At 40.5% G+C, this 13,408-nt stretch overlaps 1 protein-coding gene across 1 annotated transcript in view; it reads left to right on the top strand.

Moving 5' to 3' along the window:
• The first annotated feature begins 415 nt into the window (after positions 1-415).
• kif6 (kinesin family member 6) overlaps positions 416-13,408 on the top strand; it is a 340,398-nt gene continuing 327,405 nt past the window's right edge. The window contains exon 1 of the mRNA XM_067456029.1: positions 416-598. Coding sequence (XP_067312130.1) covers positions 539-598 — 60 coding nt within the window. The 5' untranslated portion in view covers positions 416-538. The remainder of the gene's footprint in view (positions 599-13,408) is intronic.

The raw sequence follows: 13,408 nt of genomic DNA, 5'->3' as shown, positions 1-13,408 counted from the left end.
CCCTAAACCTACCCATCAGGAAACATTCTGTATTTTTAATTTCCAAAAAAGAAAAAAAATAAAGAAAAAAATCATCCTGTATGATTTATAAGCATTTTAAAAAGTGGGGACATGGCCAATTTCCTCATATTTCACCCTCTCCTTCTAATACCTGTCATACCCATACACATTTCTAAATTTCGTTTACTTCTGTTGTAAGACGATCAAAACAGATTAGCTGACAGCCTGCCATGAACGTGACACATATAAACAATCGGAGGAGAGCCCTTCTAGCCAATCAGAGACGAAAAAGGCGGTACCTTCCCCTACCATCCTGGGAAAAAAAATATCGCGTCCCGGCGGGTAGATGACCTCAAGGCTTAAGTTACGCAGAGCGTGTTAACACTGGTCGCGTAGCAACCGCTGTACACACAGAAGTATTAAAAACAAGAAAGGAGTGGATTAACGTTAAACGCTTGAAGCTAAACTTGTGATTTGGATAAATAGTAATAATAATAAAATAACAATAACAAACGCTTCATAATTATCATATAAAACAATGGTTAAACAAACGATTCAAATATTTGCCCGTGTGAAACCAACGAAGAAACCCACCACGGTGAGTGTTTTGTGTTTGTGTACGTTACTGTGTTAAACAATTAACTTTAGTCGGTTTTGAACACAGCATCTGTGAAGCAACTATTGTGAACCACTTCTTATATCAGTTCTATAATCTAGTCGTGCTATTTTCATCTTTACTTCAATATCTATCTAAAGGGTAAATAATAACTGAATGGACGTGTTTAGCGTTACTTTTACTTTTAGAATGTAACTTAGGCGTTGTATTGTCTAATATCTATTTTTTGTAAGCACGCTAAACAACTAACGTTACTACAAATTTCAAATAATTACAAACAGATGGTACCATATTGATTCAACTAGAAAGACAAAAATTGTATATTTCCTTGCAAAACGCACTCCAACAATCACATCAGTCCATATATATATATATATATATATATATATATATATATATATATATATATATATATATATATATATATATATATTCATTTAGATATTACTTGGGTAGGCTAAATCAAGTTTTTCTCAGTTGTTACACACAAATACTTGTACTTGAGACACAGTGATCACAACATGTACAGTTGGGCAAAAAAAAGTATTTAGTCAGCCACTAATTGTGCAAGTTCTCCCGCTAAAAAAATGAGAGAGGCCTGTAATTTTCATCATAGATAGGCCTCCACTTCAAATATGAGAGACTGATTTGGGGGTGTGCCATATCACATTTTCCACGATAATACTGGTATACATTTTTACATGATAATAAAGTGTCATCATTATTTTCATTCGTTTTGGACTTTTAGAGTGCTTTCACACTTGGTTCAACTGCCTGGACTGTACCAGAGTTCGATTGCTCCCCCCTCCCCCTGCCTCCGCTGGACCGTGTTCATATTATATTATTTGAGTCCGAACTGGGGTTTGTTTGCGTCATCAAAGCAGCAGCTGTTTATCCAGCTGCTTAGTAATGACAGCAAGCATGAAGGCGGTGAACAGCTTTGCTCCAATCACTTTTATATTTTTGTTTTTGAACCGTTGGTTTTGTTACCAAAGCTTTGGTACGTAATGGCACTAGTGTCTATCTGCCGCGAATGTACTGCAATTGTTCTAAAGAACACAGAAGACGAACAGAAATTAGATCTACAGCTCTCTGCCTGCAGTATGTCAGTGACGCTCATCAGGTAAATGAGTGAAACACACACAAAACACACATTTGTATCAAATCATTCATCATTAATAGTGGTTCATTTCCGTGATTTAGTATGATTGCGTTCACATCAGCAACGAACCGTACCAGAGTTCAGATTAACCGAAACCCCAGACCACCTTTTTAAGCGGACTCGTATGGTTTGTCGGTGGTGCGAACCTGAGTTCGGAAGACCGTGTTCACATCATCCAAACAAACCGAACTGATGTCAATCGAACCCAGGTGCGCACCAAATGTGCTAGTGTGAAAGCACCCTTAAGCGGATTAGAGTGCTGCATGTAAACGCACCTAATGAAAGCGCAACATTAACATAGACCAATGATTCATCTGACTTGGAACTGCTTGTGCATTAAGCGATTTTATTGCACATCTTCTAGCCAATCAAAATCGAATATTCAGACAGACCATGGCATAAATTACTTTAGTTATTGTTAAACTAAAATGTTGTTATAGTTTTACTTTAGATTTCCAGCAAAACACTAAGAACTTGTACCAAGGCTACTTTGCTTTCATTTGACTTGTGCTGTGTTGCCGCTGTCACCTAATGACAATAGATTTAAACTTCAAATAAAATATTCTCTCATCAATGATAGTAGCTCATTGGAAAAGGGTAAACAATTCTTTTCATTTTGTTTGCACTAATAAATGCCTTCCAGCTGCAATAACCAGTAAAACTTTGTTACATATGGACGATTCCACAGTTTAGGCCTAACTGCAAAGACAATAGCCTGCAAAATCAATCTTTATGGAGAAAGCCATTGTCCTCAGGTTAACATCCTGAGAAAACCTGGGGTACATCTGTGTGAAAGGCAGGATAAATCTGGCAATGGTAAACTAGTAAACTTTTATCAAAGTTGAGTGGATGTAAAATTTAACGTATGTAACATGGACGGAAAAACAGTGTAAATTCAAGCAGAAAGTGTTAATCTAATTTAGTTGAACTTGAACCCCAGTTCATGTTTTACTTTGTTAATTTGGCATATTATGAGTCATGTGTTGTGTATGGTTCACAAAATTGGTAATAGGACTTCCATGCAGGCAGGGTGGCCATCTAATATTATCTGTTCTATAAACTTAAAGGTGCATTTTTGATTCTGGTATGTTCATAAACTGAAAGCCAGAAAGATTACTAACGAACACCACAGGTATATTTTTCAAATTTATTTGCCAAATGTAGGAGTCAAAGGAACTCCTACAAGTGTGCAAAGTTATAACGTGTAACGTGGACGGAAAACATTAAACAATCCTGCAAGATTGCTTCTGTAACACAAAATAATACCATTTCATGAAAATTGGCAAATAGAACAAGTTCATAATACATTAAAATAACCTGTCATCATTTACTATCAAATTTAAAGATCATACATCATGAATGAAATAAAAATTGTAACGTGGTAAATTACTAGTAAATTACTATTTTTAATGTTTTTGAAAGAAGTTTCTTCTGCTCATCAAGCCTGCATTCATTTGATCAAAAATACAGAAAAAAAGTAATATTGTGATATATTATTACAATTTTAAATAATTGTTTTCAAATTTATTATACTTTAAATTAACATTTATTTATTTCAGTGATGCAAATCTTAATTTTTAGGATCATTATCCCATGAGCCTATAGAAATTATTCTAATATTCAAAGTTCATTATCAAAGTTGGAAACAGTTTTGCTGCTTAATATTTTTTCAGAACATGTGATACTTTTTTAGGATACTTTGATGAATAAAAAGTAAAAAAAAATAAAAATAAAAATAAAGTTTTTAAAATATAAATATTTAGTAAGAACAATATACACTACTGGTCAGTAATTTGTGGTCAGTAATTTTTTTCTTTCTTTCTTTTTTTGTGAATAAAATCAATACTTTTATTCAGCAAGGATGTGTTAAATTGATAAAAAGTGATAATAAAGAAAATGTATTATTAGATTACATATTATTGGAAATTTTATTTTTATTTTGAATAAATACAGTTCTTTTTAACCTTTTATTCATCAATCAACTTTATTTATATAGCGCTTTTACAATCACGATTGTGTCAAAGCAGCTTCACAGTGTCAAACAGGATAATATTGCGACAAAATTAGATTTGGCTGTACAGTCGTACTGGAGAAAACAGTGATGTTATCAGCTTATTTTAATTTATCATATAGCGACAATGTTGGCAGATCAGTATTATAGTTTATAGAATTAAATAAGACCTAATTCATACATTTTATTTGTATAATAAGTTGAATAACTTAGATCATAATTTTAGTGTCCCCAACTGAGCAAGCCAAGCCAAATTCATCAAATTTATTAGGCAGCATAACTGTTTCCAACACTCATAATAAATCAGAATATTATAATTATTTCTAAATGATCATGTGATAGACTGGATGTTACATGTGACACTGAAGGCTGGAGTAATGATGCTCCAAATTCAGCTTTGCATCACAGGAATATATATATATATATATATATATATATATATATATATATATATATATATATATATATATATATATATATATATATATATATATTTTTTTTTAAGTATATTCAAATAGAAAGCTATTATTTTAAGTTGTAATTATATTTCACAATATTACTGTTTTTTTCTGTATTTTTGATCAAATAAATGCAGGCTTGATGAACAGAAGAAACTTCTTTCAAAAACATTAAGAATAGTAATGTTTCCATACTTTTGGTCTATATTGTCAGGGTAACCTGGAAGAAAGGCAGAAGACCCAAGTGCAAGTGCAAAGAAGTTTTATTAAGTAGATTTTCAGGAACCTCCAGCACTATGCGGTAAAGTCGAACTCAGTCTCAATAACTACAATCACAGTCCATCTCGATTCGCGCACCGGCGAATAACTGGTGACAGCAGGTGGCAAGCACACTGGTGAATATGATAGACTCAGGCAGGTCGGTTCGCGCGCCGGCGAATACTGAAGACAGGCACAGGCAGGCTGGCAAAGCAGGGACCGGAACCGGCGGATTTATCTGAGAATGAATAACGGGTTTGATTTTGGAGACATGAAACACGGGATGAATTCTCCTGTACGCCGGAGGGAATTTGAGGCGAACTGTCACTGGACTAAGGATCTTAGTGACAGGAAACGGGCCAATAAATTTGGGTGCCAAATTATTACAGACGGATCGGAGCGGAATGTTCTTAGAAGAAAGCCACACTTTTTGACCGACAACGTATACGGGAGGTTTCAGCCGGTGGCGGTCGGCCTGAGCCTTGGTGCGCGCTCCCACCTGAAGAAGAGTCTCACGGGCTCTTCTCCATGTGTGACGACACCTCTGGATGAAGGCGTGAGCGGAGGGAACCGCGACTTCGGATTCCAGACTGGGAAATAATGGTGGTTGGTAACCTATACTACACTCAAAAGGCGAAAGACCCGTGGAAGATACTGGTAACGAGTTATGCGCGTACTCAACCCATGAAAGTTGTTGGCTCCAGGAGGAAGGATTCTGAGTAACTCTACATCGTAACATTCTCTCAAGGTCCTGATTGGCTCTCTCGCTCTGACCGTTAGTCTGGGGATGAAACCCAGAAGACAGGCTTACAGTCGCTCCCAATAATCTACAAAACTCCAAAATTTAGAAGTAAACTGAGATCCCCTGTCGGAAACCACGTCAATCGGGAGGCCATGGATACGAAAGACGTGATCTACGATAGCAACCGCTGTCTCCTTGGCTGACGGTAATTTGGGCAAGGGAATAAAGTGTGCCGCCTTCGAGAATGGGTCCACTACGGTTAAAACCACCGTATTGCCCTGAGATGGGGGAGACCAGTGACGAAATCTAGCGAAATGTGGGACCAGGGTCTCGAAGGGACAGGCAGCGGTTGAAGAAGACCATCAGGGGGGTGATTGGAAGTCTTACCACTAGCGCAAACCGAGCAAGCCAAGACAAAATCTCGGACGTCACGAGCCATACGGGGCCACCAGAATTGTTGCTTGACCAAAAAACTGGTACGAGAAACTCCCGTATGACAAGCCACATTGGAAGCATGACCCCACTGAAGAACGTCTGACCGTAATCCCTCCGGTACAAATAATCGGCTCGGTGGACGTCCGGGCGGAGGCGTTACCCCTTCTAAGGCCGTGCGGACCTTCGACTCGATCTCCCATGTGAGTGAAGAGATAACAAGTCTCTCTGGTAAAATGCACTGGGGAGTAGACGGGCGTTCGGAAAAATCAAAGATACGAGATAACGCGTCGGGTTTGATGTTCTTAGAACCCGGACGGTAGGAAAGGGAAAAATCGAAACGACCGAAAAAAAGAGCCCACCGAGCCTGCCTGGAGTTCAAACGTTTGGCGGATCTGATGTATTCCAGATTCTTGTGATCGGTCCAGACGATAAAAGGTACCCCCGACCCCTCTAACCAGTGAAGCCATTCTTCCAATGCTAGTTTTACAGCCAACAACTCTCTGTTACCAATATCATAATTGCGTTCGGCCGTCGATAATCGATGAGAAAAAAACACGCATGGGTGCATCTTATCGTCTGCGGCGGTGCGCTGGGAGAGCACTGCACCTACCCCCACCTCTGATGCGTCAACCTCCACCACAAACTGACGTGAAGGATCAGGGGCTACAAGGATGGGAGCCGAAACAAAGCGGCTCTTCAGGTTAGAAAATTCAGTTTCGGCTGCATTAGACCACCTGAACGCAGTCTTGGTGGAGGTTAAGGCAGTCAGAGGCGCGGCCAGTTGGCTGTAATTGCGAATAAAACGCCGGTAAAAATTAGCAAATCCCAGAAATCTCTGCAGGGCCTTACGAGAATCTGGGATTGGCCAATCCACCACAGCCTTAATCTTGTCAGGATCCATGCGCACCCCCTCAGACGACACGATGTAACCCAGAAAGGGAACTGACTGTGCGTGAAACGAGCACTTCTCCGCCTTGACAAAAAGTCCATTCTGAAGCAACCTCTGGAGCACTCGTCTGACGTATTGAACATGTTCCTGGAGAGAAGAAGAAAATATCAATATATCGTCCAGGTAGACATATATGAACTGATCAACCATGTCTCTCAACACGTCATTGACGAGTGCTTGAAAAACGGCTGGGGAGTTGGACAGGCCGAACGGCATGACCAAATATTCAAAGTGTCCCCTGGGGGTGTTAAAAGCCGTTTTCCACTCATCCCCCTCTCGTATGCAGACCAAATGATAAGCGTTGCGCAGATCTAGTTTCGTGAATATGGATGCTCCCTGCAACCGCTCGAAGGCTGAAGACATCAGCGGCAAAGGATAAGTATTCTTTACCGTGATGTTGTTCAACCCTCGGTAGTCAATACATGGTCGCAGAGAGCCATCCTTCTTACCCACGAAAAAAAATCCGGCACCGGCAGGAGACGAGGAAGCGCGAATGAGCCCGGCCGCCAAAGAATCCGAAATATATTTCTCCATGACCTCCCTCTCCGGGTTGGAAAGAGAGTATAACCTGCCCTTGGGCGGAGAAGTTCCTGGCAATAGCTCTATCGCACAGTCATTAGGGACGATGCGGAGGAAGAGAAGCAGCCCGGGACTTACTGAACACTCTCCTCAGGTCGAGATATTCCTCTGGCACGTTAGACAGGTTCACCGTCTCCTCCTGTAACACAGAACAAGAAACAGACGGACAAGCAGACACTAAACAATTAGCATAACACTCTCTGCTCCACTCCGTAACCGTTCCCCGTCCCCGTTCGATCCTAGGTCTGTGTTTAGTTACCCAGGGATGACCCAACACAACTGGTACCAGAGGGGATCTGGAAATAAAAAAAAAGTCTGTTCGGTGTGGTTACCGGAAGTGATGAGGGTGAGCATACCCGTCTTGTGGGTGATGTCGGGTAGGCTTTGTCCGCCGAGAGAGTGTACAGCAATGGTCTGTTCCAGGGGAAACATGGGAATCTTAAACTTCCTGGCCACAGCATAGTCCAAAATGTTTCCCTCAGCCCCAGAGTCAACAAGTGCCTGACAGCTGTGATCACCCGTTGCCCACTGCAGTCTTACCGAGAGGAGAGTGGCTGATGAGGATTTGTCCAAAGACATCCCGCCCGACAGTAACCTCCTTCCTACTGTCGGGCTCTGTCTTTTACTGGGCATGATTTTAGGTAATGCCCCGATCCCCCACAGTACATGCACAATCCTCTCTCCCGCCGATGTTGTCTCTCCTCTCGGGAAAGCTGAGCCCTACCCACCTGCATGGGCTCCTGATCGAAGGTGTGGCTGACCGCATTCTCCTCTCCTCCGCTGGGAAATCCCCTGAACTCAAAACTCGTGACAGGGTGTGTCAGGTCTCTCCGTCGTAGTAAACGAGCGTCAACTCGTAGTGCTAACTCGATCAGCCCGTCAAGCTTGTTGGATAATTCCAGCGCATATATCTCCTTCTGAACGCGGTCAGCCAGCCCATGCAGGAACATGTCCCACTGCGCCTCCTCGTTCCAGCTGCACTCAGCCGCTAAGGTGCGGAATTCGATGACGTAATCAGAAACAGATTTCTCCCCCTGGCGTAGATCAGCGAGGTGGCAGGCCGCTTCACGTCCCGCCACTGCCCGGTCGAATACTTGCTTCATTTCGGTGGGTAGTTTTGCGAACGTGGAACAACAGGTGGAACGTGGCGGTTCTCCCACACCGCTGTCCCCCACAGCGCCGCTCGTCTGGATAGCAGCGTCATGACCAAGGCCACTTTAGATGCCTCTGAACCAAAAGTCACAGGTTGCAACGAGAAAAATATGCCACACTTAGTGAGAAATGCACGACAGAGATTAGGCTCACCAGAGTATCTTTCAGGTGTGGGTATCCGTGGCTCATGTTGACCGCCCGCGGATGGTTGTTGATGAGGGACAGGCGGTGTGGGTGGCGCAGTGGGTGCAGAGAGATGTTGAATCTGGGTAGTAAGCTCGGACACCTGCTTCACCAAAACCTGTACCGCCCGTGCCGTGGCGAGTGCTTGCTCGTCCTGCTGGTCCATACGAAGAGCGTTCTTCGTAAGATAATCCTGAAGATCAGTTGCTCTTGCTGGATCCATGTTGGTTCAGTTCGTTCTGTCAGGGTAACCTGGAAGAAAGGCAGAAGACCCAAGTGCAAGTGCAAAGAAGTTTTATTAGGTAGATTTTCAGGAACCTCCAGCACTATGCGGTAAAGTCGAACTCAATCTCAATAACTACAATCACAGTCCATCTCGATTCGCGCACCGGCGAATAACTGGTAACAGCAGGTGACAAGCACACCGGTAAATATGATAGACTCGGGCAGGTCGGTTCACGCGCCGGCGAATACTGAAGAAAGGCACAGGCAGGCTGGCAAAGCAGGGACCACAGTGGGCTGGGGAAGGCAGAGAAAAATCCTCCTAGGGCGGATACGGAAAACTCGGGAACACAGGCTAGGGAGCCGGAGAGCAGAGAGTCGGAGACCAGAACGGGCCAGCGCCTGCAACGAACTGACAAACAGGACACGCAAACACACGCGTTAAATAGAGCGCTAATGACACACAGCTGACGCTGATTATATCAGCGCTCAACCTAACCACGCCTCACAACAAACACACAAGGGCGAGTCAATGAACCCGTGAACCGTGACATATATAAAATATATATGCTGACAGAAATTTATCGTGGTGTCCCCTCAGCACTTGGTGCCCTACGCGCAGCGCGTGATGCGCGTGGTGGGAGCGGCGGTACTTACTGTTAGTCTCCATGTTCATGTCAATTACAAGATAAGGATATCATCTTCTATGATAGGCTGCAATTTACATAGCCTGATTTACAGAATATGATGAATGGTGGCTTACATAGTAGGGCCTATTTGGAAAAGTTTTTTTTTATTTCATATTAGGCCTGCCTTTTAAAATAATGAATAGGCTATTTAAGACATTTATTAGGCATGATGTGCTAAATATGATTTGGAGAAAAAAATTCTTAGATTTCATGTGATGTCACACAGTGGCGGCGCCGCCGCCATTTGTAGGACTGAATTGCAAAATGCGTATATCTGCTGTGCTGTTGGCTGTGACAACAGCAAATAAAATAAACATGGATTAACGTTTTACAATATCCACAAAAACCCTGAGCGTCGTCAGAAATACTTTGCTCTTTTTCTGCTTACTTTTAACAATCATTTATAATAATAAAGTACTAAAATGAGACCGCAAAGATATCGTCGGCAGTATTCACGGCAAATAATATTTTGTTATGGCTACTGACAGGTGCAATATTTAACCATTTAAAACAATATCAAATACAAGTGAACAGATCAGCCAAGTGAGAACAGAATTAAGTTTCACTTTTGTTATTAACTTTAATGACGGACTGAAGGAATTCGTGCAATCATTAAGACAAATGCACAATGTTGAATCCAATAGACATGCATCCGATTTTACAGCTTACATTCGGTAGTCGATATACATAGCCGACTGTGTTTACTATTATATTTTTGGCATACCTTTATGATTATTTTACTCGTTCAAGTGCAAGCCATGCTTCCTGTGTTTGCGCTACTGATGAAGCGCCATATGCCGCACAGTAAACAGTAAATCTAATCACCATACAGGCAAATTGTTTTTTGCTTCAAGAATGAAAGAAGTGGCATCGATTTGTTGCTGTAAATCTGCAACAACAAAAAAGCGCAAATAGGCTACTTAACCTTCCATAAACACAGACTTTACACGGAAAGTAAAATAGCTACTTACTCCAACCTACGGTGAAGTCATTAACAACGTTTAAACACAAATTTTGTTGATTAATCATATGTTTGGTAACGTTATTCTCTAAGGTTAATATTCAACGGTTATAGTGTACAAGAAAAATGTGCCGTGCGACCGCACGTCAATACATGCTGCTTTCAATAGGATGTGAGTGAAATGGAAATAGCGATCTAAATTTTGGGGTGGCACCCATGTGGCCTTTCAAAAGTCAAGGTGTCCAGTGCCACCCGCACCCCTCTGGCTCCGCCACTGGGTGTCAGCAGTTCGTTTGGCGCTAAATAAGGATCTAATCCTAAAGACAAGTATCTATTTTCTTTAAGTATCTACATACCGTTGCTATTGACGTTTCGTCAGTGGTGAGATGTGCTATTTTGGCATGTGAAATATTTTCAATCATAGATATAGCCTACATAATAATGTAATCATGTAATTATTATGTACATCTCGTTCAGATGGGTCTGTCTGCGGTCTGCAAGACAGAGGCGTAACCGACTATGCTATGCAAAGGTCCTAAAGACGGCGGCCGCAGCAAAAAAGTCACGTGACTGAAACCCATGAATACACAAGACTATAGTCTATTGCTGAGCTGTGGCTGTCGGCTAACCTTGAATCGCATGACTAATCAACCAATACAGGCAAGGAAATGAGCACAAATTCACGGTACGCTCTAGCTGCCATCAAACGGAGCTCCGGTGAAACTGAAAGTAACCTCGCGCATCGCCTGTGGACTACATAATTTGGACATGATGAAGGTACACTTGACAAGCTGTGGAGCTTCATTTTACCACAAAGCTAATGTTTGAACTAGCTTTATTGTGTGCCGTCAGTTTTTTGGCGGAAAATCTGTGCGTTTCTTAACATGGCAGTTGTTTAAAAATCTATGTGATTAACGTCAACAGTTTATTCTAATGGCCTAAGTGAGATTGTGTTAACGCACTATTAACGTGTTAACTTCGGCAGCCTAAGATATAGGCCTATTCTTACGAACATTGAAAAAAAAAAAAAAAGTGAGCAAATTCATTGACACTGTTCACTTTCATGAACAGCTTATTGAGTCAAAAATACTCAGAAAACAACATTCGAAGTTGGACTGACTAAAAACTTCCATCTAATTTATAAACAAGTTGTGCAGAATCTGTCAAAAATTATACAACCACTATGCATGCATGCTCTTTCACGATGAACACGACGCCCCTCTCTGCCCGTAACCACTAGCAATCATCTGACTAGCAGACTCTTTTATCCTTTCTCACCACAATGATCCTTTTTAAAGTTTACTTAAACCTTTTTTAACCAAAGTTTACCACGTTCGCATCATTTTAATGTTCGTAAACTTTTGGACAGAAGCCACAAACTTACCCACATTTGTCGAAATCCGTGAAATCCTGTTGTTCTTTCTCCCGTGCAGAAGAACCATGACCTAGACAACCTTATATCTCACATGAGAACCGTTGAGACATTAAAAGATGGAAATTCAGCATCAGAATAAAATGTACGAGCGTTAAGATTTTTGGACAGAAAATCTCTGCCCCTGTTTTATCCCAATTTATTAACAATTTATCATATAGCCACGCATATGATAATTTAACCCACACAAGATGTTTTTATCATTTTGCTACTCGTATAATTACATGGAAAAATTATATCTCTGTTTTCTTTAGAATCATAGTTTAACGTTCGTAACTGCTTGGACAGAAGGTGTAACGAACGTTAGTAAATGTTTCCATTGCATCGTGGTGGATTAAGGGAATTATATTTGCAGTGTTAGTAGTAGTATTTTGTAGAAGACACACCTAAATAAATGTTATGCACCAAAATTCAGTATTTTATTAAAGGAAATTAAAGAAATGACTTAGGAAAAATCCAGATGCACTGAATGTCCCACCCTGACATCTGCAATTTCTGGGGACGGAAATAAAAAAAAAAGTCTCATTACATGATAATGTCAAGGCTTAGTGTGATAAAATTAACTTTCTTATTTCTTACATCTATCTTAAACAAAATAGTGAAAAAAGAAAAAAGAAAAAAATGACAACATCTGGGTATTATTCGATCTATTTTGTTCATTACACCCCTTGTGGACAGAAACTGTGGAATCGCTCATATATATATATATATATATATATATATATATATATATATATATATATATATATATATATATATATATATATATATATTTTTTTTTTTTTTTTCTATATCGTCATAAATATTGTTATCACAAATATTCTTGAAATATTGTGATATAATTTTGAGGTTATATCGCCCACCCCTAGTCAGATTTTTAAGTAATTTAATTGCAAAATGATGGTGGAAAATAAGTATTTGGTCAATAACAAAAGTAATTCTCAATACTTTATTATAACCTTTGTTGGAAATTACAGAAGTCAAGCGGTTTCTGTAAGTCGCCACAAGGTTTTTACACTGTATTATCGTGGATGGCATGATATGGCACACCCCTAGTGCTGGTGTTTGGCTGGCCTGAGTAGAAGCAAATCAAATGTTTCTACATTTCATTATCCTAATTAAGAAATGTAACAGGATGGATCATTTTTTTAATACTTTTTTCAATACTTTTTTTTTTTATACCTTTTTCAGAATCTAATATTTTAACCTGTTAGGCTGAACCCCTACTTTTAAAAAAATCCTAAGAAATTCATACTCAGACTAAAACAGATACAGTTCATGAATCCTTTGCACTAAAAGCATAAGTATGGTCTCATTTGAAAGCAGGCACTTGGCAGTTTACTGTAAAGTCAATATTATGTGCAAATGTGACTGCTCCTCTTAAGCCTCACAAACCCAAACCAAAATCAGATATGTGGCAAAATTCTGACACTCGTCTCCAAAGACAAATATGTAGAAAGGCCAAACGCAAATGGAAACGGGACAGGCAAAGTGTCTCCTTCCGCATGTTCAAAGCCTCACTTACACTGTAAAAAGTAATTCAGGGTGTTGTCTGTAGG

Source organism: Pseudorasbora parva, chromosome 10, assembly GCF_024679245.1.
Source record: "Pseudorasbora parva isolate DD20220531a chromosome 10, ASM2467924v1, whole genome shotgun sequence".
NCBI lineage: Eukaryota > Metazoa > Chordata > Actinopteri > Cypriniformes > Gobionidae > Pseudorasbora > Pseudorasbora parva.
Note: the sequence above shows the minus strand (reverse complement) of the source record. Positions and strands in the feature narration are given on the sequence as shown.